The sequence below is a fragment of the Balaenoptera acutorostrata genome, chromosome 10 (genome assembly GCF_949987535.1).
Source record: "Balaenoptera acutorostrata chromosome 10, mBalAcu1.1, whole genome shotgun sequence".
NCBI classification, from domain to species: domain Eukaryota; kingdom Metazoa; phylum Chordata; class Mammalia; order Artiodactyla; family Balaenopteridae; genus Balaenoptera; species Balaenoptera acutorostrata.
In genome coordinates, this window is record NC_080073.1 from 38,299,790 (window position 1) to 38,324,367 (window position 24,578).

A 24,578-nucleotide genomic window follows, 5' to 3' on the forward strand; every position below is an offset into this window, starting at 1 on the left:
TTATCATCTATAAATGGCCCCTCACAGGGCTGCTGTGAAGCTCATAGGAGTTCTGGGTGGACATGTAACCACATAACGAGTGGACAGGGAGGCCAGGGGCCGTTTTTCCCCATCCTTTGGGACCTCTCCCCCAGGCCCACTTTCCCCTCTCTGAGCCCCTCTACCCTCTCCCTCAGTGGAGTCATTGCTGGGTTTCAGCAGCTGAGCTTCCTCAAGCCGTTTGATCCTCAGCACAACCCTATGACGTGGGGACCATCAGCAGCCCCAGAGAGGGAAGAGATGTACCCAAGATCTCACAGCTAATAAGGGCAGAGTATAATTTGAACCTAGGGCTTTGCAGCTTGTCTTGGGGTGGGTCACTGGGTGCTGGTGAGCCTGGGTGCTCCTGAAGGTTGAGATGGGCAGCACGGGCCTTGAGCAGCAGTTTTAGCTCACCTGGGTGCTGGACCCATGTTTCAGATTGAGACAATGAGGCCCGGAAAAGGAAGAAATTGCCAAGGTCACATGTGAATCCTGGTCTATCAGGGGCTCTGTCTGGCAGGAACATGGGCCCCCATACTACGGGGGGAGGGCTTGCACCGCCAGCTGCCCTGGGGAATGTGTGAATCTGGCTGTGGTCACAGGTGACTGAGGTCTTTTCACACCCAGTTATCCTTCCTCCCTGCCTTGGTCTGTTTGATTCTTCAGTGGTGTGAGGGGGAATGCAGCACCAGGATGGAAAGGAACCACACCTGTCTTGCTCACTGTCCCGCCTGCCAAGCCCCCAGCACAGGGCCTGGCTCAGACACCTTTGGTGACTGAATGCATGAAGGGAAGAAGGAACGAATATCCCATCCCCACTTGGCCACTACTGAGTGCAGCCCCAGGCACTAATGGGCCCTTCAACCAGAAGCACCTGGACTTCACAAGAGGCTCTGGAGGAGGTGAGGCACTGCTGATGGAACTGCATCAGAGTTGGGAGGCGACCGGAACCGGTTGCCTTCCTGGTACCCCCGCTACCAGTCCTCACAGCAGCCTCGGAGACTCAGGCTCCTGGTCGGCTCTGTTGGCCTGCGGTGCGCCCCGACCCAGTGTCCCAGACTTGGTACCCTCCCTGCGGGCGGGGCGCAACAGTGCGGGGGCAGCCGGGGCCGCCAGCGGTGGGCAGTGCCACCTGGACGGATGCACATGCGCGGGGCAGCCGCCTGGCCCTGCCGCCGACCCCCGCGCCCCAAACGCGCGAGAAAAGCAAACAAAGACGTATTGGTTTCTGCTCTATTAGAGGCGCAGGAGGGGGGAAATCAATGTTTAGTAAATGTGAAAAGAGAAAATCGTTCAGAAAAGACAGTCTATTTCCAAGCCGGAGAGGGGTTCGTAAACAGCACAGGCCATTGCGGAGGAAGCCCCGCGGGCCATAAAACTCCCCCAGCGGAGGAGGAATGTTCGCATAGCTAGCGGGACCCTGACTGCAGAGGCCAAGGCCGGGCTCCTCACCCAGGCTTAGGGTGGGGAAAGGTCGAGGCATCGTCCTTTTAAAGCCACACCCAGGCACCTCACATTGGCCATGCTGCTGCCCCTTAATCCCTTCCATGGCCCCCCATTGCCTGGGTTGCATCTGAGCCCCCTCCTTGGCCTGCAGGGGCTTGCATGGCGGGCCCTCCCTCACCCTGTCCTGCCTCATGGCTCTAGACACCCTGGCTGCCTGGGAATTAGCTGTTCCTAGGAGGGTCAGGGCTGGCTTCCTGGAGGAAGGGTGTTTGAACTGGGCTTTGAATCATGTGGAGAACTTCTCCAGGTTAAGAAGAAAAGGAATGGTAATTTGGGGTGGGGGAACAGTATATGCAAAGGTCAGGAGTACTTGGGAAGTAGCCACAGGCCCTAAGGGGGTGGATGCAAGCAAGGAAGGGGAACTTTTGTTTTAGAGAGGGTGGCTGAGGGAGGAAGAGGTGCTGGGGATGGAGGTGGGAGCTGGCATCCAGGTAGTTGGGAGGGCCTCAGCCAACCCTCTGGTCAGGCTGCACTGGCTCCAAAGGGTACAGAAAAAAAATGCAGAATCAGAGAACCCCTGGGAGGCCACAGATGGGAGGCTGAAGTCAGAGTAGTTCCTGCTCTGGCCCCAGCTGGGCTGCTAGACTGTTAGAACCACCTCTCTGGATGGCTGGGATGCTGCCCTGCCTCTCCATCCCACCAGCCCCTCGTGGCTGGCATCTGTTCCAGAGAATGGGGCGCGTGGGATGGAGCCTTTTGTCCTCTCCATTCATCAAGGCCTGGTGGGCCGCACCGGGAAGTATTGAATTTTAGCTTAAGATGGATGGCACGACTGGAGTCTCCTTTACAAATGAATTATATTCTGCTTACCATTTGTGTGTGTGTGTGTGTGAGCATGTGCGAGTACTAGATGGGGGTGTGGATTTGAGGGGCACACTCCCATGGGTGGGCATGCATGTTTAGGAGTATATGTGCATGGAGAGGAAGTGGTGGCTGGGGTGCAGGCAACTCTTGCAAGGAGTTTGATAAAGAAGAAAAAAATCCTCGAGGGTGAGGCCAGGGAGGGTGAGCGGGGAAGGGCAGCAGCTTTGTTTTTATCATTGCTGTTACTGTATTGGTACAGGACCCTGTTGCCTGCACTAAGTCCCTTCCAGGTGAGTCTTTCAGCTTCATAAGATCACGTGAGGTTGTGAGGTCAGCTCTGTTATCATCCCTATTTGCTGAGGAAATGGAGGTTCAGAGAGGTGAGGTGACCTGCCTGAGGTCACACAGCAGGATCCTGGAGCTGGGACTCCAGAGCATGGCTGGGGCCTGAGACAATTTTCCTCATGGGGAGGTGGCTCTGAGAGAAAGCTGAGATAAAGAGGAGAGAGTGGAGGGCAGGAGTTGAGAGACATGGGGGGCTGGAGTACCTCAGGGCAGAGCACTGAGATCTTGATTGCTCTGGCCAGGAAAAAAGCCTGGAGAAAGAATGTCCCCAGGTGAATGGCCCAACAGAGAGGCCTTTCTTCAAAGCTTAGGGGAAACCAACTGGACCCCTAACCCCTCCCTGAGACTTTGCAACCCCACCTCCAACCCAGGATGTCTGCTTCCATCCCACCCCTCTGGGCCTCTGCTTTCCCATCTGTACAACAAGGTGTCTGGACTGGGTTAGGGGAGTGGAAGACTGCTGGGCTTCTCTGGGCTCTGACCTTCTGAAGCTCTGTGTTAGGCATATGCACAAGTAAGTGGGCACATGTTTTTGTGGCGGAGTGTGTGCAAGCCCAAAGGGGAGCACAAGTACAAAATGGGGGTCCAAAGGAATGTGGGCATGTGCTTGTGTGGGTCACAGCCCATGGGGTTGGAGGAGCGTGCTCACACGGGGGAGGGAGCGTCCCAAGGGTCTGCTAGGTCAGCTCAGCCCAGGGTGAGAAGGGTAAGTGAGTGTGGGCATGAGCAACAAATCAAGGTAGGCCAGGCCTGTACCTTGGTCTAGGGGTGGGGGTGGGGCATGGATAGGGTCTGGGTGCAGGGAGAGGAAGCAGAGGAGACCGTTGGATCTCAGGACTTGAATTTCCACCCACCATAGCCCATTCGCATCCCTGCACCCACTCTGGCCCCACTGCTCAGGGCAGGCACAAAGAAAACAATTTTGCTCCAGCTAAGGCCAGCAGGAGATGGAGACTGTGATAAGGGAGCTTCAAGGTGAAATCAACCAGCATAGCCCTGGCTGGTCAGGGGAGGGGTTTAGCAGGGGTGGGGGGAGGGGGTTAGAAGGAGGGGACTCAAAGAGGCTCTGGGGTGACAGAGCCTGAGGAAGGAGAGATGAGGAGAAAGGCCACCCTGGGGGCCAAGCTGCAGAGAGGGGAGGACGAGTTCAAGGACACCAGAGGTGGAGAGACTTGCTGAGGAGGATGTAGGCACCGAGGAGGGGACTTTTAGGCCCAGTCCCGGTGGGACCCTCAAGGATTCACCTCCCCAGCACCTCCTGAGTCGTGGAGTTGTCATCCAGTGTGAGCATCCAGGGCGGCAGGACATGGGCTACAGGACTGGGGAGGCCAAGTGGCAAGAGGAGGCCCAGGCTAGGCTTTGGCCTTGAGTGCCAATGGAGGACAAAACATGGCCAGCCTCAGGACTGCTGAGCAGGAAGATGGGTAGGGGGTTTCTGGCACCAGAGGCTGCACCCCTCCCCACTTCAGGAAGGCAGGCATCTTTCACCCCAGATGCCTGGTGTCAGGTGGGCACCTTCTCCAGAGGAGGTATTCCCAGGCAGGGAGCAGGTGATGGGGAGCAGGTGTCAGATGCAGGCCATGCCAGGACCTGTTCAGCCAACCTGCTTCAGTGCCCTATCCTGCCATACTTTGAGGTCAAGAAGGACTGGGCAGTGGACTAGGGAAGTGGGAGCAGCTAGATGGGTGGGGCCAGGGGCTGCAGGTGAGGGAAGGGGGAAAGGTTCAGGCAGGTGTCCCTGGTGATGAGGTGTCTCACCCCCAAGAACCTCTCCCCCACCCCCGGCAGGAGCCAGGTCAGGCCTTGTCCAGATGCCCAGCCCTCGTTGTTCCCAGTTCTTCCGTTCCTTATGGCAAGCACCCTACAGATTCCCCTGCTGTGACCCCCTTCAGAACAGGAAAGGGAGCTTGGCAGGGCTAGCTTGGAGTCTCCCTCCTCCCAAGGCTGTTGTGGGTGAGTGAAGGACCCAAAGCCTGTTGCTGGGAGTGGGTTGTCCTTTTAGTGAATTTTGCTCATTGAAGAAACAAATGAGTCCCCCAACCTGAGGTCCAGGAGCCTCTAGAAAAATAGCTGTGGCCTCAGATTTGTTCTGGTTTCTTCGAGGGGGCCCTCTGGAGGTCTAGGGAATCTGTGATGAGGGGCGGGGGGCACTTTCTGCTGCTTCTGCCCTTATCAGCCAGTGCTTCCAGGGGCTCCTGTCTGTCCCCTTGGGCCTGACACCCCACACGCTCTTGTGTCCCCCCAGCCTTGGCTTTAAGGTGCTATAGGTCTGGGATCTGTATCAGACCCCAGTAGGAAGTACTGCCTGCTGCAGAAATGTCATTGTGGACATGGTCAATCAGCCAGACAGTCAGGGCCTCTGTCTCTCCTTCAGTCTATTTTTCTATTGTTTCTGCCCTTACTGAGGCAGCCTTGGGAAATCTCCCTGTCTTTCTCAGTGGGAGAGGGTGATGGGACACCAGAAGAGGAGTGTTTGTGGAGGGAGAACTGGATGGGTGGGGCAAGTTGGGCTCTGATGTGGGCCTCCCTACAGTCTTCAGACCAAGGCAGAGGGTGTGTGGGGGGCGGGCCTGGGATTCTCCCTGTGCTGGGAGGGAAGGATCACTTAGTAGATGAGCCTCAGCACCATGGAGGATTCCTACACACTGACCAGGCCCCTGCCGGAGCCCAGATGCCACTCTGCCTATGAATCAGTGCCTGGGGTCCCTCCTGGTGAGTCTCAGGGGTCTATTTTCTCCCCAGTGAGTGCTGTCACATGTTGCCTGTGTCTCCTCCACATTGGCCTGGACAGGCCAGGATCTCAGGACTGGCGAGTTTGTTGACCAACTGAATCATGGTCTCCCGGGCAACCTCCACCACACCCTGGGCTGCTCTCCAGTCCTGGGGACCACCTTCCCACACTCTCCTTCCTCTCAAAGTTTTAATTTAACCAAGCCATCCTTTCTTCTCCCTGAAGAATCAATATTTTCTCTGTCTTTTGACACTTATTTTATTTTATTTTTACACGCGGCCTCCCAAAGGCTGTAATTTATGGCTAATACCGTGCAATCAAAGACAATGGCTGGGCGCCTGTGAGCGGGAGCAGGTACCCCCAGCCCCCCCGCCCCCACCCACTCACAGGGGTGCCCGTGGCTGTGAGGCCTCTGGGTCCAAGATCCACGGGGAACCTGGGAGAGACATGAGCCGCGATCCCAGCCATTATCTGGAGGGCACACAGGATGGGTCCCCAGCTGAGGAGGGCCCTGGAGTAGCCCAGGGGGGTGGGGGCTTCTGTGGTGGGGGGGGTCTGGTCTGAGTGGAGGGGCAGGCAGGGTGCTCAGGGGCTCCCTGGGGCTGAGCCCGCCTCAGCTGTAGAGCGCCCCCCAGCTGAGGTGCCAGGGCAGTGCCTCTCTCAGCCCCTACCTCCTTACTCACCTGCCACCCCTCCTCTGCCTCTGCTGCGCTGTGTCCGCATGGCTCCCGCACTGTAATCTACAGCGCTGTTACTCTGTGTCAGTGATTTAAATCCTCTGATGGAGCTGGTGACAGCTTAAATGGCTGCCATCCCCTCCCCATACCCACTGGGCCCTGACGGGGCCCCATGGGGGGAGGGGGGTTTGCTGAGGTGGGATTTAGATAGTATTTTCCAAGCTCCAGGGTGGCCAGGCTGCTGTTCTTTGCCCCTCTGGCGGGGAGGGAGCCCAGTGTGCCCTCTCCTTTCCCTCACCAGTGATCAAGGAGGGAAGATAAAACCCTCCATAAATTCCTGGGAAATGGAGTGTCTGGAACACGCTCAATTCCACCTGCCTGCAGGTGAGAGGTGCAGGGAGGGGGGCAGGGTGCCCAGCACCCAGCGTTCCTTCTCTGTGGCCTGTGGCCCATAACAGTAAGGAGTATGACAGGCCTGGAACCCAACCCTGTGCAGCAGACCCAGCCCCGACCTCACCAGTCACCCACAGTTATGCTGATGCTCAGACCCCAGCTCTGCTCCCAGGTCTTTCTTCCTATCCTGGAGTCTTCCCTTCCATTCGGATATTTGATCCCCAGTTCCATCTCTCTTCAGCTAATGGGGTGGGGGACATTATACATAAGGGGAAAGCTGAGGCACACAGAGGCAGAGCTAGCCAAGGCCACCCAGGAATTGGGAGCAGTGCAAGTCCTGGCCCCAACCCCTGCCTCATCCTGAGTTTCCCGAGAGCAGGGCTGGCCTCCCTGCCTGGTTCCCTCCCTGGCAGCAAATCCAGAGCAGGGCACTGGGGTGAGGTTGGCACAGAGCTGAGAGGTCTTGCTGCTGGATAGGGTCTCTCAGCACTGGGTCAAGAGAGCCTAAGAGGGTCCAGCATTGTCTGGTCCTCTGGCTCTGGGAAAGAACGGCCAGCCCGGTGCAGCAAGGTCCAAGGCTGGCTCAGGGCGGGCGTCGCATGGAGGGAGGGCACAAGGTCTGGGCTCTGCCGATGGATGTCAGGGACAGGACTTGGCCCTTCTGGGGTCCCTGCCTAGTGGGGACAGATAAGATCCTGGTTGGGCAGGATCTACGTGATGAGAGGGAGCAGCCCAGGAGCCATGGGATCACCCAGAGGCCCTATTCAGATTTGTGGAAGGTCATTAAAGCAGAGGCCAGAAGGAAGGGTGAGTGGAATTCTCCAGAAGTTAGGTCCATGGAAGGGGGTAGGTATTACAGTCAGAGGGATCAACATGTGTGAAGTAGCCCCTGAGGGAGGAGCCAGGACTCTGGCCTTGAGGGCGGAGGGGCAGAGGGGTGGCATGACAGAGTTCAAGAAGGACAGACAAAATCTTGTGACCTCCCTTGTCCAGTGTGAGGACGCAGGCAGCAGCACTCCCTCTCTCTGGTAGTGGACACTGAGGCGTAGCAGGGTTAACTGACTTGTCCAGGGTCAAGAGTTTGCCTGTGGTTGAGCTGTGACTTGAGCCCGGATCCTGTTGCCACCCCTCAGCTCCCACCCTGGCCAGGACTCGGGCTAAGCTGAGCTTGTAGCTCGCCAGCCTCCTAAACCCCTGCAAATCCCTCCTGGGAGTAGGAAGTGTCAGAGGAGTAATTAAATGATTGAGTCACCAGGGTCAGTGACTGGAACAAGGCACTCAGCCACACCAGGTGTCCTTCCAAATAGCCACATGTTCCCAGTTGGGGGCTCCAAGGGCCTGAGCTGGTAGGAGGGGCCTGTCTCCCTGCCTCATGGGAGTCAGGCGGACTTTCAGCTCTCAGCGCGGGACCACCAGAAAGTGGGCTCAAGGCTCAGTAGCCAAACTGTTCCCAGAGGGACCCTTTATGGCCACTGCTCTGTCCGATGGAGCTCACGGTCTGGAAAGGCAGACTCTGGACGGCCAGATAGGCATAGGATGGGGTTGCTGGGATGCGGGCAGGGGCTGACTTCTCAGGATTCTGTTTCACCCCGAACAGACCCCTTGTATAGAGCTGGGCTTAGCAATGAGACAGTCCTGGGGTCTCTTCCTGCTTGCAGGGCCCCCTTTGCAAACCGCCCCCCAGATCCACAGCCCTGACTCAGCGGCTTAACCCAGCTCCCTGCACCCCCCACCCCAACCACCTTAATGACTTTTTAATAAATTGAAAAATTGTTTCAATACCAGATGTGATCCTGGGACGCTGTTCATGACTGTATTGAGCTTAAGTCAAATGCTTTGCATCCCCAAATCCGACTGATTAATAATTACAAGGAGCAAGTCTATCTTTACTGTAATGTGTTTAGGAAAACTGATGGATTTAATTTTTTTATCGGCCAAAGTAAGAAAATGTAATCTTTCTGAAAGTATCTAATACAACAATGCACCATAATTAGTTTCTCTGGAAACAGGCATAATGGAATAGAATAATAAATCACTTCTCCTTTCATCCCTTCCCTCTGATGGAGAGAGATTTCCCCTCCGTGAGGCTGGGAATAGGACAGGGAACAGAACTGGGGGGACTGAGGTGGCCATGGCTGTGCAGCCCTGGTTCCTCTCCACTGAGTCAGCGGGCCATGGGCCTGCTCCACCCTCCGAGGGGCTTGGAGCTCAAGTTCTCCATTCCACGGCCAGAAGCCCAGCATCTCTCAGGAGCTGGGACCCAGGTTCCAGAGTGGTGGTTGCTCCCCCTCCTCCCACCCTCACAGCCAGGCCCATCCCCACTGCCTTGGACACTGCCCTGCCTGGGTAGCCAAGACAATGGCTGAGTGCTGAAGATCTGAAGATGCAGGAGGTAGGATAGGCAGGCAGAGGAGAGCCCTTAATTTGTGGCTGGGATTGCTCACAGTTACTACCTTCCCTGATGTGTCCCCTTCCCCAAGCTTGGGCTGTTCACAGAGAGAGACACCAGAAGGAGGGGAGTGGGTAAGAGGGGCCAGTCAGCCCACTTAGAGCTGCCTCCTCGCCCAGTCTGGTGGGGACTGGCCCGCCTCCCACCTCCTTCAGAAGGAGCTCAGTCCCCCTGCTTTGCAGGTTCTGGGCCCTGCCCCAACTGCTGGGCAGCCCTGCCTGGCAGCCTCCACAATCCTCATCCCCTGCACCCTGCAACCTGGGCCAACACGCTAGACGTGGACTGTCCTCATCAGAAGCTCCCCCAGACCCCAAGTGCTCCCCGCTCCGCTGCTCCTACCCCAGGCTCACAATCAGTAATGACAGGATAATTGTTTGTTTTATTGATCATGACCAGCCTTCTATAGCCCAGTGATGGATGATGTGGGAAGAGCCATATTTGCACTGGCACCAGCACCCCAGCACCAGGAGAACCAGATATGGCCTTGCCTAGATGCAGACTCTCCTTATCCCATTACCTCACTGTCCCCCTCTAGCCCTGGCCCATGGGAATGGAGCAAAATGAGCACTAAACTGGGAATCTGGAGCCCTAAGGCTGAATCCCAGAATTCCAGACCTGATCTCCAGAGCCCCTAACTAGCCCACTCCCCCAATCTCTGCTCCTACAGCCCAACCCCTGGGAGGCCAGGCTGCAAAGGTAGATGTTTGGAGGACCAGTGTGTGACTAGGGTACCCCAAATGGTGCCTTATAAATGCCTACAGAGACCAGGAGTCTCACAGCCCCAGAACCAGTCAGCCAGAACCAATCTGGGCTCTGATAACCCAGAGCCACCTCATTCATCATTCTCCTCTGTCTTGGCCTCTCCACTAAGGCTCTCACCCTCAGCTGGTCCATCCTCTCTCTTTCTGAATCCTCACAAGACTCTACTAGCTGGTCTCTGACTCAGCCTCTCCCATTCCAACCATCGCCACACCTGTGGCCAGAGTCACTGCCTAAAGCTCAGCTCAGACCCTCTCTCCCCTTCCACAAGGCTCCATTGGGACAGGACAGGCTCCCAGGTCCTCCTGGCTCAGTCAGCTTCATCCCCACAGTCATCCTTCCCTGCAACAGGAATCTCAGCAGGATACCAGGCAGACCGAGGAAGTTTCATCTCAACCCTTGAAGTCCTGCTGGGCCAGGAGGCTGGAGAACATTGGCATATGGGGCTGGGAGGTGAAGGCAGGGAGAGAAGGAAGGGGAAATCTGATAGCCACTGTGGACAATTGCCAAATGCCCTTGTTCTCTGTTTCCAGGCTAAAGGTAGAATTGCCCCTTCCTGCCCCCTGGTGGTCAAGTGAGGCTGCGGTCTGGTTCTGACCAATGAGTGGCAAGCAGAAGCAACATTTCCATGACAGAGCAGTTCATTGCTGGTGTGAGACCTTTCAAGGCCCTCTCTCCCTCTGCCATGACTGTTTTCTAGACTTTGGCTCTGTAGTCAGCCTGGTCGCAGTGTGAGGATGACATGGAGCAGAGCCTTGGCTGACCTATGAAGAACATGTAGCAATAAAAAGAAATAAATCTTCATTATTTTAAGCCACTAAGATTTTAGGGTCATTGTTACTGAAGCCAGATTTAATCCATTCTGACTGATGTGGGGAGAAAGTATATGCTGCGCGAGTAGGTGGTACTGGGAGAACGGAGGAGGGGGGTGGCAGTGATGGTAGGCTGTATGCCAGGAGGCCAGATTCTCACCCTGATTTAACCACCCTGGCCCTTCCCCTCTCTACGCCTCAGTCTCCCTACCAGCAAGCCACCAGTGTATCTTTTGGGACTGGGAGGAATGGAATGAGGAGACAGTGGGAAAGCATCTTGAGTCGGGAAGAGTAAGCACAGGTGAGTGTGGATTGAGTTGGTGACAGCGCGTCCCTGGTTGGGTGATGATGCTACTGTAGGGGGCTGAGAGTGATGGTTAACTGTGATGGTGACGGCCACACGGAGCTGCTGGAGGCAGTGGTGATGGTGGTGTTTGTGCTGGCAAAGGCGATGTTGACAGCAATTGAGACCACTCCTGTCAGCCTGGCCCAGGCCCTGACTTCCACCAGGGCATAGGCACGGCAGTGATCACAGCAGACCCAGATGGAAGGTCTCAGACATTGATTAATTACCTCCACTGGGGCTGGCTAATTGTCCACCGATCTCTGCTCATCAAATGCCCTGCCTGCCTGACCCGGGCTTGCCTTCCAGAGCAGTACTGCATGGTGTCAGAGCAGAGGTTTCTCAGATATGCCAGCCCCGAAGCCCTCTTCATTTGCCTTAGCTGAGCACTCCCCCACTGGGTGCAGCACAGGCTCCTCCACGGGAGCTGGGTGCCGGGCTGGGCAGCTGTACAAAGCATCAGATGGTGTTTTCCTGACTCTTGATGAGCACAATATGGAGTTGCCATGTGTCATTGACATGCTCAGGGTGCAGGGCTGGTGGGGGGAACTCTTAGGGTCTTGGCTCATGGAGTCTACTTGGACACTCCTTGCGGGTGTCAGGGAACTAGCCCTGGCTCTATCCGCAAACACCTGTGCCCCTTCCATGCAGGGCCTTATACTGATCGCTGAGGGCACCACGGACTCAGTGATGACTCTGCCCAGTCTTGCCCTCTGCAAGTCCCAGTCTAATGGAAGAGGCAGTTCTGGACCCAGACTGAGCATGACAAGTTTGACATGGATATCTGCTCAAGGGCCAGGACAGAGCAGCTCTCCTGGTACCACTGGGCAAACTGAGGTCAGGAATGGGTGAGGTACGTCCCAGGTCACACAGGGACTTGGAGGTGAGCTGGGCTAGAATCACTTTCCCACCTCCAGGCCAGGGCTCCTCACGCCACTCCCCAGCTCCTCATTCTGAGCTCTATTTTTGCTGGAAGGCACAGATGAAGATTTTTTTTTAATTCCTCCGTTTTGTTTTTGCTGAATCGGCATTTCTGTCATCCCAATCTGAGGGGCTTGGCTTGTCTGCTACGAGGGGGGAAAATGCCTCCATTTCAAAGCAGAACTAAAAGAAAAACATCCACAGGCCCCATTTCACTGCAGCAGACATGATGAGCAAACCATGGTCGTTAACATGATAAAAGTCACTTTGTCTGGGTGTAAAATTCATTTTTTCCCCATTTAGCACATGGTGCATTTGCATCGTGCTGCAGTTCGTGGGTTGTGGTCTCCTCCCAAGGATGCCCCCAAATTGTTCCTATTCCCCAGGCAGTGACCCCAAGACCTGGGCATCACCGAGGCTGGGGCCACGGTGCTGGGAGGGGCCCATCATGTGGGTGTTCCCTTGGCCATGAGGCTGCTCCTCCCAGGAGCCTTGAGAGACCTTGAGGCCCCACACTCTCTGGTCAGGCCTGGAGGGGACTTGGCAGGGATGGATGAGTGGGGCATATGGGGACCCCAAGGAGCCCCATTGACCCAGTTCTTACCCCAGCTCTTCCCAGCAGCTTGCCCTGGTGTCCCATTCACCCCCCTCAGCCCCAGGAGTCCTGACTTCAGAGGCAGGGCCTCACTGAGCTGCTGACTCTCAGAGAGGGGAGGGAGTTGCTTATGGTCACCTGAGCAATTGAGGCAGGGCCCATTCCATCCCACCATACCAGGGCCGAGGGTTCAAATCTCACTACCTGCTGTGCCGGGGCCCACAGAGGTCAAATTTGAGGGCTGAGGCAGACAACCTGGGTCCCGCCTCCCATCCTGTTTTAGAACATAGCCTTCGATCTTCCTCTCATTTGGACTCAGTTTCCACAACCATACAGTGACAGGCTCCGTGGGCCAAACTCTGAGGTCCTTTCCAAGTTTAACCTTCCCTGGAGGGTGTTCAAACATGATCTGCTGTTCAGCCTGAATCTTGAGGGGGACCTAGTACTATGGGGATCACTGCTGTGCACTGAGGGGCAAGCAGACAGAGGGGGCAGGAACACAGAGCCCTCTGCCCAGCAGGCCAAAGAGGACCAAGGGCCTCCCCGAAGTCCCTACCCTCAGACCCTCCTCGTAGAGGCTGGGCTGGCTCCAGGAAAGAGGTGGTGTCAAGCTCCTGCCCAGGTGGGGCTGACTGCCGACGTGGAGGCTGGTGGTATGATATAACCCCAGAGCTTTGGGAGGGGGGAGCTGAGAAGCCCTTTCTACAGAGTTCTGCTGACAGACATGGGAAGAGCGAGAAAGGACAGGACCCCCATGACCCTGCCCACAGCTATGGGGGCTTAGACTCTGTTACTGATAAGCCTGCCAGCTGGGGTGGGCAAAGAAACAGAGAGAAGACTCCTGAAGAGAAGGAAAACAGCAGGCTGTCGGTGAGAGTGGAGGAAGCTCCAAAGAGGGGATGGCAATTGGCCCCAAGAAGGAGGAGCAGGGAACCCTTAGGTAAAATGCTTACCTGGCCCTGGTGCGGGCTTGGGCAGAGTGGACTCAGAAAATGCACAGTAACTGGAACCGGGGTTGCCAGATGACACTGCCCTGCCCCCTTGATTGGGGAGACGGAGAGGCTGGGAAGACCTGAGCCCAGCCTGAGTGGATGGGAGTCCTGTCATAGCAGGGGACATGTCCAGGTCATGGGGCAACTGTGGGGGACTGGAGGCCCTTTAGAGATGATGTCCCACGTAGGCTTTCCCAGGGAAGGCAGGACTCCAGCAAGACCATGGTCCAATCATAGAGGTAGATCTAAGCTACTCCTCTCCTCCAGCCCAGAAGAGAGGGCACCGGGCTCTACATCTCACAGCTTACATCCTGCTGCCAGAAGAGGGGTCTGTGATTGCCAGCCAGAGCAGGGTTCTCAGGGCCTCTGGGGCGGGGAGAGAGGCCCCCTGCCTGGTGAGAGAGTGCGGGTGGCGCAGTGCGCATGGCGGGTGGGACCCAGCAACAGCTGTTCACTTACTGAAGCTATTTTATAATATTGCCAGAGCTTTTAAAATAATCCCATTTCTGCAGAATATTCCCAGCTAATTGGAGCTGTCTCTTTCTTATTAAACAGAAAGGTTATAAAAATGTGTGTTGAGGGTTTAAGTGCAATACCTCTCGGCTGCTCTGATTGTTATGACAAGGATAACATCCTGGAAACCGGTAGCTGGCAGGCTAGGCAGAGCAGGCTCTGATGGCTGGCCCGGGGTGGAGCAGGGGCTGCCACCCAGGCAGGGCCAGGCTGGCTCTCCCCGTGGCACCTTGCTCAGCACAGGCTTGAGGAATGGCAGCCTTCCCTAGAACAATTGCTCTTTAAACACTTAGGCTGCTGTGACAGGGCTGTCCATCACCCAGGACTCTGACTGGGGCAATTCGCATAATTTACTGAGAGGCAGAGGAGAAGGGGGAAAGCGATTCCAATTAGCTGAGCCAGGCGGCAGATGAGTTCGCTAAAATCTCAGTGCTTCAGGAGGATGAATAAATAGCCTCCTCTCCATGATGGAGGGCTGCCCAGGAGCACAACTGAGGGCAAGGGTGCTAAGAGGTACCCATTCTGCAGATGGGAGCCTGAGGCCCACGGCTGTGAAAGGCCTTCCCAAGGTCGTCCAGGGAGGGTTGAAACGAGTCCAGACCCTGTTTAGAGCTGAGGCCTTGTGCCCAGCTCCTGTCCCTCCTTATGCCGACCTCTGGCATGGGGTGCGCACCGTAACTCTGTTCTGGGAGCCTCTGGAGCCTCCGACCCCTGCCATCCTCCATCAGAGCAGTCCCACTTCAATCTGTCATATATGGGGGATCTGATCAAATTTAGTTTAAAATGAATTCCTGTTCATCAAAATATAGTTGGAAATCCAGTGTCCTGGAAGAGGCTCCCAAAACTTCAATGGACCACACCCGAACCATTTAATGGGCAGATCAGTTTTGTCCCTGGGATCCTTCCTGGGACCTCTCCAAGAGAAGATAAGCTTCTAAACTGACCTGGGCCAGCCACCTCCTGTCCCTAACTGTCACATTCCTCCACAGGCCACCCCATTCTCCCTGTGCACCTCAGCAGCTGCAGGAAGGCCTCTGCCCGTTGCCCCAACCTCACTGACCCGTCACTCTGCAATGTGCTCCAGTCCCAGTCCTGCCCTCGGCTTGGTGTGTGCTGGGCCTGGCTCATTGCCTCAACTGGGTGGAGTATGTAGGGGCAGGAGTGGCACTATTGCCCCTCCTCCTTCCATGGACCTGGAAGGCACCATGGGAGCAGCCCTGCTATGCATGCTTGTGACTCAGCATCAAAGCATCAAGCCCCCCGTGGCTTCCCAGCAGCTCTGAGAGGAAGATGAGGGGGCTTATTAAACCCATTTTACCTTCAAGGAGAGTGAGGTGCAGTGACATTGGGTAATGAACTCAAGGTTACCTGGGCCCAGTGGATGTCCGCTGCCTCCCAGACATGAATCAGGCCAAGGCGCTGGATGATTGTCCTTTCCACCCTGTGCTCATGGGACGTTTCTCCCATGATTTGTGGCCACTGCCTGTATCCAGCCCTGCCACCCACCTCCCGGCTTCCAGGCCTTCCTGCTCCAGTGCAATGGGCTCTTTCATCATGGAGAAGCCTCACTTCTGGAAACAGAGCAGACCTTAAATGCTTCACTGGCTTTCCCCGGAGCGGATCCTACCATTACATCTTTTACCAATTCTCCAGTATTCCCTTCACCTGGAATGTCCTCTCCTTTACCTCTAGAGAGCCTTCCCATATTCCCGCAGCAGCAAGCAGTTCCCGTCCTTGAGCATCCCAAAGTGCGGATGTTCATTTCTGCTGGGCCTGGGGCTCCATGGAGGGAAAGGGGAAGGCATGAGGCAGGCGGTCCTTGCCTTACCCGTGGGATCCGAGACCTGCTCACAGGCTTTGTGGGGACAGATCCCCAACTGCTTTCTGCAAAGCTCTGCCCAGAGGTACCTTGGGTTTGGCAGGCAGAGCAGAGAGTTTCCATCCAAGCAAGAGAGAGGAGGCCTTTTAAATGCTGGTCAAACCCAAAGGCTGCACTGCTACCCTGGGAGTGGGCAGGAAGTGCTCATTTGCATGCCTTGTGCATAGCTTTGCATATTGAGATAAGATGCTCTTATTAAAAATTTTTTTTAAAGATTACAATATGCTCCTCATGCCTCAACCAAGGAGGAGTTGGATTGGGAGTCAGATCCCATCTCCATTGCTTCCCAGCCAGATGGAACAACTCACTCGGAACCACTGGAGCCTCAGTTTTCTCATCCACTCAATGGGGATAATGCTATCTACCTGAAAGGCTACTGTGAGAATTAGGCATCCTTCGGGCCCCGTGTCTGGTGTGTAATGGGGAAGGAGAAGCTGGGGGAGAGGGAGGAATAATGATGGGGCTTATGATTCTCATTCACTGTCGGGAGGAAACATCAAGAATTCTCTTTTGGAAATCACAGGAAAGCCACAGTGACCAGGGTAAGTCCTTTTTCTCTGTACAGTGAATATAAGGTTCTTAGTCTCCAGGGGAGGTTGGGAGTAGGGGCACTCCAGTGGGTGGAGGGGGTAGTTTGAGCTCTCTCAGGGCCTATTTTCCAGGAAGCTGCAGCAAGACTCTCAGTGAGATCAAAGCACGTCTAGAGGGCTAGGGGATCAGCAGAGCCTGGGATGAGGAGATACCAGACATGCCCAGCTTTCTATAAGAGCAGCTAGGCCAGGGTTCTGAGGCCAGCCAGCAAGGGCAGCAGTTGCCCTGGAGTGTCTAGCAGAATTGCTACAGTGTGTGTATGGGGGTGGGGGGCACTGAGTGGCTGGGGCTTGTGGGGAATCCTCAGTCCCATCAGAGATCTATGGCTGGCAGAGAATAGTACAGGAAACTGGGAGGAGGTTACATGGAGTTGTGAGGGCAGGGTCCATCTCACTCCCAGGGATCTGATCTGCAGGACTTGCAGGGGTCACATGGCTCCCATCCCAGACCCCAGCATGATGGAGATGATATGTTATTACATAGTCATTTAGTCATTCATCAACACTTGATAATGCCCTATCTTCCGAGGGGCCTGAGCACGCCTGGCATACCTACTGCACCCCGGGTTTAAGTACCATCCCCCGCCCTGCCCCACGCCTGACTCATCACCAGTGTTTCCTGTCCATGGCCTGCTCCCAGCCACCCCATGGCAGCTGGCTTGGATTCGCAGGCAAGACCTAAGTGGCTTGTTGCAAACTGCTGAGTCCACATCCTGATCCTCCCCAAGGTCTCTCTCTGTCTCTCTCAGCGAGTCTCTCCATCCGCCTCTGCCTCTCCAAAGCTCCTCCTCACTCATTTAGAAATTAAGACCTCAGCAAGATGGTGCTCTGGAGCCGCCAGACTGGGCTCAGGGAGGCCGTGGCGGTAGGTGTGGGGGAGAGACCTTCCAGCTGGTGGGAACATAAGCAGGCAGAAGCCTCTCCATCCTCCGCCGGACTCTCACTGGCCCACCTGGGTGCAGCTTCCCAAGCACCCCCTGCCTGCCTGGAGCCCAGCGAAACTCTCTGATAGGCTTACTCTGCAGGAAGAGGGCTTGGCTCTGCCTTGGGAATTCCCAGACCTCCAGGGTCTTTTTCTAGGCCACTGAGGGGCCCTCTGCTATCTGTATCTGTCCTGGTACCTGCCTTGCTCTGCTGGCCACAGTACTGGCCCTTAATCAGCAAGCAGAAAATAGACACCCAAGATGGGGATATGGGCCAGCTCTGACCATAAAAGAGTGCCATGAATGGCCCCAAGCAAGGACCCAAGGGGTCTGGGTTCTGGTCTCAGAGGTGCCACTGTTCACTAGGCCCGGCCCAGAGCATCCCTGAAGCTCAATTTGCCAATTTATAGAGTAGAGTGAGGGGGTCCACAGAGGTCCTGCTGTCCTTTGAAAGAGATTCTGGGGCCTGGTTGTCTCCAGAACATCCAGGTTGTTTCCCAACTGCCTAGACCAGTTGGGGAGGGATCCAGAATCCTTGCAAGCCATGGTCACCTGCAGCACTTGTGCCCTAAACAACCTCCCTTTCCCCACCCCACAACTTCTGGGCAGTGATGTCTCTCCCTTAGCTAGCCCACCTGGGGTACAATGGTCCCAGGACAACCTCTGCTCTGCTGGTCCCCCTAACTTCCATCCCTGCCCCTGTTTCCTGCCATATCTCACACGTTGTGCCTTCTATCAAGACCAGATGCTCCCTTCATTTGCCTAACCCGGTACTACTTCATGCTGGCAGAGGAGAGGAAGGAGTGTGTTTCCACCCAGCCCTGTCTGCTTTGCCCCTTCACGTGGCCTAAGGAGCTGGAGCTCCCGGCCCTGCTGCCTGCCTAGTCTAGGCCCATCTGTCTTGAGTGTCCCCAGCCTCCCCCATACCCCCAGGCAGTAAAGTAGCCTCCAATCCAGCATGACCTTCCTCAGCAGATCCTAGTGGCTCACACATTCCCCCTTGGGTCAGTGCCAAGGAAGATTTCACGGGGGACTGGGTTGGAAAATACCTTCTCCTCCCAGGGCCTGGGTAGTTGCTGAATCGTAAGTGCACTTGGATTGTATTTGAGGCTAATGGCCTGGCTTCGGGGACAACATTTCCAGGCCAAGAGGGGGTCCTCCAGGATCTCCAACTCCAGGCCACTCCAACCAGCGGGGGAGGAGTCCATGCCTCCCTCCTCCCTGCTCCCTGCCCCACCTCACCTCAGGCCCCGGAGGTGAGATCTCAAAGGCCCTGACCCAGGGAGAACGGCAAGGGCTGCAGTGGCGCCCTGATTCAGGGAGCGGAAAGACCCATATCCAGCGCTAATGGGAAAGGCTGGACTGGTTCTTGGCAGAAGGCCTCCCTTCTCCTCCCTGTCTGGTGTCTAAGGAACTCAGGGGGAGGGTCCTGAGTGCTGGCATCACCCCGAGAAGGCAGGGGCCTCATGAAAGGGGGCAGGGCAGCCTCTGGGCCACCTAGCCTCTCACCACACACTGCTCCTACTGGCTCTGCTGTCACTTCCCACAGCGTCAACTTCTTTCAGTAATTGAAGAACACCTAGCCTCATCCGTCTTCCAGGCTCGACAAATGAAGTGCTAACTGCCCCTCACAGGAGCAGCAGCCATCAGTTAAATTAAGTGATGGTGGAGCCAGGTCCTGTCCTCCCCTCAACCACCTAGCAGAGGCTAATCCTCTAAAAGCTTGGTGGGCAAAAGCCAAGAGATGCTTTTAGCAGAAAAGCAGAAGATTTGAGGACTTTCCTCAGGGTGTTTCCCTAGCCCATTGCTCAAGGAGGTACTTCCTGGGGTCTAGCCTTGATCTCTCCTGCCTTTTCAGGTGCAGAGGGGAAGGTGGATAGCATGAGGTGTGGACCTGCGCTCGGAGAGCCCCCTCTCAGGAAATATCTCTCGCTCTGCCCTCACATTGAACAGAGCTAACTCATTCAGGGACACATCCCTGGCTTGCTGGTTTCATTCACCAAGTCGCCAGAGCCCTCTGTCCCTGTTTCCTCATTTGCAAAATGAGCAAGTTAGGGATGGGTGGTTCACAGAATTGACAACTGGATCCCAGCAATGCGCAGGGACAGGAGCTGACCGGGAAGCTCTTTCCGGGCCTTGTTGGGGGAGGCCAGCACCTGTTCCTCTCTGCTCTCTGAGGGCCTGGAGGGGCGGCCATCAGAGGAGGCAATTTGCCGTGGCCATTCAGCCGAGGCGCTGATGGGGTGTTAGGAGGTGATGGAAGGCCACCTCTTCAAAGCCTGACTTCGCCCACCGCTGACACTCTTCACTTCCACCTGGAGGCAGAAAAACACGTCTCGTGGAGAGTTAGAGCTGCTGTCAGTGCTGGCCGGGGCCTCTGAGGAGCCTTTTATTTATTTGGAAGCCGTTCAGACACCTAATGCTCTTCTGAGGGGAGAATTTCTCTTTTTTATTTGTCCTCATTTTCTCTTGCCACGGTGGGATGAAGGCCTCAGGGGAGGGGGCAAAGCCAGCATCTGGGCCTCTGTGCCACACACATCACTGTGTATAGGACACAGGGGTGGCACTGAGGGGCCTCTCACTCCGCTGGGGAAGATGTTCAGGTCAGAGTCCTCCCAAGGGGGGTTCTGAGGACTCTGAGGGCCCCAGTGCCTGGGAGGGGGCACAGAGGACAGAGTCTCGACCTCAGTCTGGAGCCTGAGTCTCTTTGCTCACCATAAGCCCTTCCCCGGGATGCCTGAGTCTCTCTGTGGTTTCCCTTCATTAAGGCCTTGCAAAGTACCAAGTCCTGCCCTTAGGGTGTTACATGATTTGGGTCTTCAGACCATCCCTGCAGGTACCATATCTCCCATTATATGGACAAAGAAACAAAGGCTCAGAGAGGCAAAGTGATTTGCTGATATAACCTGTGATATCTGATGCCAAAGCTATCACTCCTTACGCCCAGGCCAGACCACTCTTCCTGGGCATAGCCCCAGGTTCCTGGAGATGCCACTCAAAAGTCCTTATGTCAACACTTCCTGTGCCCTCCCAATGGCCAGGCTCTGTGTGGGGCCCTGAGGGGGTGACAGGGACAAGGAGGACTTAGGGTCCCAGCTTGGGTGCAGGTGTTTTTCTGAACCCAAGGCAGAGGCTGCTGCATGTGTGTGTGGCAGGTGGGAGGGGGTAGGAGAGTAGGGACTGGAGTGGGGAAGCCTATCTAGTTGAGGGGAGGTCCAGAAAGGCTTCCTGGCATAAGTGGTATTTATGGGTTCATAAACATTCTGGGTTCAAGTGGTAGAGATGAGAGAGTGTGTTCCAGGCAGAAGGAACTGCAGGGGTAGAACTCTAAGAAAGCCAGGAGCTCTCCAACCCACTGGCTTATAGAGCAGCAAAAGGGTGATGGGAGGGGGGCTGAAGGTGGGCAGGTTGAAGTGGGGATCTTGCTGCCCCAGGTGTCCCGGACATTCCTGATAGGCTTCCTCGTCCCTCAGGACTTGCTTGGCACATAGTAGGTTTTCCATAAAGACCTCTCAGTCTCTTCTGGCTTGCTTAGCTGACTTCCCCTCAGCCCACATGCAGAACTGGCACCTGCCAGGCCCCCTGCCACTCTCTGCTGGCTGCACCTTTACTTGCCCCTGCTGCCCTACATCTTCTAGCACAGGCACATCTGGCCAGATGGGTAGCCCCAGGCTTTTGCTGCCAAACCTGTCAATGTTCCTGCCCAGGAAGTCCCCCTATTCGCTAGGAAGTCTTGATTTTTCTTCCCATGATCTTAACCTGTGGCTGGAGCCAGGAGCCAGGAGACCGAGGATGTTGAGAGCCTCTGAAGTTGGAGTGTGTAGACTCTTACTACCCGTTTACTCTTAATTACCTCCCCTCCTTATTTGTCTTCCTTTAACGGCCTGTCAACCAAAATCTCCCACCTTTCCCTCGGCACCAGCGGCCTCAATTAGGTGCACATCTGTGGAGGCTGGAACTGAAATGCCCAAATACCAATGCCCACTGGCAGCACCCAGCCTGGGTACAGGTACCTGATGACCTGGGCACTCTTTGGGGCACCAGTGCTGCCATCCTGGTGTCAAAGGGCAGGGAGGCTGCCCCTGACATTTCTCACTCTGCCCCTGCAGAGCTGGCCTTGGGAAGGTGCCCACCTAACCCCAGTGGGCACCCAGGAGGGGTGATGCCCTTTGTGCTGGTTTCCTGGGGCCATAAGCACAGGCATTTATCTAGCAAACAGATGGGTGAGGATACCATAGGCCAGCCCTTCCCTAGGCATGGGGGAGACAGAGGTGCTAGAGACAGCTATCAGTAGGAGGGGCTAGGAGAGGGCTGGTTAGGTTAGCTCAAGCTTGTTGACTCTTCTGTGAAGCACCCTGCCCCCATCATTCTGTCCAGGTGGAAGGACTGCCCTGCCCAGAAGTGGGGGTGGGGACATCTGCACAATCAGGGATCTGGCTTGTCCTCCATAGAACTGGCCTGGCTTGGCCTTCCAGAGTCCACTATGCCCCTCCTGTTCACCAGCCCCCAAGGCCTATCAGGGGTTTGGGGCCCAGGGCACTGCCTTCATTTGATAATATGTTTGGGACCCATGGCAAGCCTCAGTCTGGCCTCTGAAGACTCACTCAGGTCAGGGAAGGAGGATACTCCAAAGCTGTCTCCCTGCCTTGTGAGGGTAGGCAGGGGTAGGACTGCCCAGGCAGGAATAAGGAGCAAGTAAAGGTTGTCCTGAGCCCTATTCCCTTGCCGCTGTCTGGGTGAGAGGGGTAGCTCTGCCCTCCTCAGTCCAGGGGTTACCACTCTTCCCGCTCCACTGTAAATCCTCTTTAGGCTGACTTGTAGGTAGGTGATGGGAGACTCATCCAGATATCATAATGTGGGGGGCTCTTGCTCAGGTGGTTACTGGCCCTCACTCATATTAGGCACCGAATCTGTGGGCAGTTACTGCTTAGGGGGTCTTGCTCTGTTCCAGGCTGCTAGGAAGCATTCTCCCATCTTATCTGTGCCAGGGGCAGAGCAGGGCCCCAGGGCAACTTCAGGGGAACCTCAGGGGTACTCTCCCCCAACCACGAGTGTTTCAATTTACCAAGCAACTGACTTCCATTCTCAACTTTATCCTGGAAATGGGTGTGGGCACCCACACAAGCATTCACAAGGGAGGAGATTGAGGCTCTGAGAGGCCCACAAGCTGCAGAGTCAGAACTGACACCAGCCCAGCCTTCTCCCGGCAGCAAGGGAGAGCCAGGAGCCTCCAGGACAGAAGGGATTGGATTGTGCAGGGGTGAGCTTACCGGCACTGGAGGAGTTTAAATAGAGGCTGTGCAAGCCTCGGGGGCTGGGACTGGTCTGCACACAGTGCCCGCTTAGCCCAGGGAAGTGAAATGAGTGGTTGCAGAGCGCTGCATCCATTCCCAGCCCCTCACAACTGTGCAACTGGACCTGTTCCCACCCAGGCTTTTTCTTTCTGTCAGAGCCTTGGGACCCAAGTTCCCCCAGAGAGGACTCTTGAAGGTAGCTGGAGCCCCTGGGGGTATGAGTTCAGCTCCGTTGCCCTCTACAGTGGTCTCTGCTGAAGCCTGCCATTCCACCATTAAACCTGTGACTCCAGGCCTTAAGCCTGTTGAAGGTCGAGCCCCCAGCAGAGTCAATATGCGCCTGCCGGGGACACTTCGCAGTCTGAGGCGTGGGGCAGGGCGCACATTGGAAATTCGGACCGCGGCTGGGGCTCAAGACGCGCGTGCCCCGGCTCTGTTCGGCCACGCGGGCCAGCAGGGCCGGCTCAGGGCGGCGCGGGGACGAGGGGCGCGCAGGCCGCGGCGGGCGCGTGGCCGCGGCGGGGGCGCGCGGGGGCGGACCGGCCGGGGAAGGGGGGAGGGAGGGAGCGGGGAGGGCGGCGCCGGCAGGTTGGCGGCGGCCGCTATTTGAGCGCTGGTCCGGGACCCGGCGCTCAGAGCGCTTCGAGCCAGCGCGGCGGAGAGGTCGCGGCACGCACCCCGCAGAGGTGCTGCGGCTCGGTCAGCCCCGGAGGCCCCGCGCGAAGAAGGCGGAGGAGGAGGAGAGGCGATTGCCGCCTGCCGCCCGCGCCCCCCCAACCCGCCGCCGCCGCTCCCCCCCTCCTCGCGGCGCCGCATCTTGAATGGAAACATGGCGGTGCCGGCTCGGACCTGCGGCGCCTCTCGGCCCGGCCCGGCGCGGACCGCGCTCCGCTGGCCCGACCGCGGCTCGCGGCCCGGCCTCAGCGCCCGGCGGCCGGCGGCCCGGCCCCCGCGCCCGCTGTCGCTGCTACTGCCGCCGCTGCTGTTGCTCGCGCTGCTCGCTGCCCCCGGCGCCTCTGCCTACAGCTTTCCTCAGCAGCACACGTAAGTGGCCTCGGCCGGCCGCGGGACCCCGGCCGAGCCCGGAGCCCCCCTCCGTCCCCCAGCCCGCGCCCGGGCGGGGGCGCTGGGTCCCGCCGCCTGCTGCGCCCGGGGGCGGCGGCCCCAAGCCCAGAGGGCGGGCAGCCGGGGTCCCGGCGCTTCTGGCTGCGTCGCGAAACTTCCCCGCGGTGCCCCTTCTCCCTCCCATCCCCCAAACCGCACAGAGCGAGATCTCTGGGGGGTCCGAGCTTGCCAGCTGATTTCCTTGCCGCTGTCGGGTTGAGAGGGGAAACCTGGGGTTGGGTGAGGGGGCTGCCAGCGACCCCTGCCCGGTGGAGTCAGAGCCCAGCGTCTGCCTCATGTTTTCTCCCGGGTAGGAACCTGGCGCTTTAGATCCAGAGGTGGGGGGCACCTTCACACTTGTTTTCATTGGCCTTTTCCTTTGAGGGGGAGGGCTGGATGCAGAGGATGCGAGCACCTTACTGTTTGGCCAGTGCCACAGAAGGGGTCAGTGTCCCCTGTACTTGCCCCCGCCACTAAACCTGGGGGAAGGGTCCCCTGGAGAGACCAATTGGGAGGTGAAGGTGCCGAGGTGGAGGCAGAAGGTGAATGGCAGGGAGGACCCCCGCCTGCCCCTGCCAACAGGGTAATAGCATCTCCTGGCCCTGCCAGCTTCTGCGGGTTCTCCGTGGTCCTTCTGAGCCTTCTCTCCCTCCCCAGGAGCCTGGAAACTCAGGCATCCTGCTCTGGGTGAGCTTGGCCAGATGCATCTGGGGCTGCAAATGAGTATTCAGTGCATGTGGCCTTTAGGACAGCAGCTGTTTCTGTGGGCACCATGACCCAGCCTTATGTCAGTGCCCAGACACCCCTGTGGCTTTGGGGCACGGTGACCACCTTGCTGTCTGTTATTTGTCTCTCGGTCTGAGGAGCCACCTGTCCCTGGACTCCTGCACCAGTGACCACACAGGGGTTTTGGGAAATGAGTAGCCG

General features: G+C 56.9%; 1 protein-coding gene across 2 annotated transcripts in view; it reads left to right on the top strand.

The window, feature by feature from the left end:
* Positions 1-23,357: 23,357 nt before the first annotated feature.
* The window catches only part of CACNA2D2 (calcium voltage-gated channel auxiliary subunit alpha2delta 2), a 138,453-nt gene continuing 137,232 nt past the window's right edge, over positions 23,358-24,578 (top strand). For both annotated transcript variants that reach the window (XM_057555748.1, XM_057555749.1), the window contains exon 1: positions 23,358-23,591. In XM_057555748.1, the coding sequence (XP_057411731.1) occupies positions 23,377-23,591 (215 nt within the window). In that variant the 5' untranslated portion in view covers positions 23,358-23,376. The remainder of the gene's footprint in view (positions 23,592-24,578) is intronic.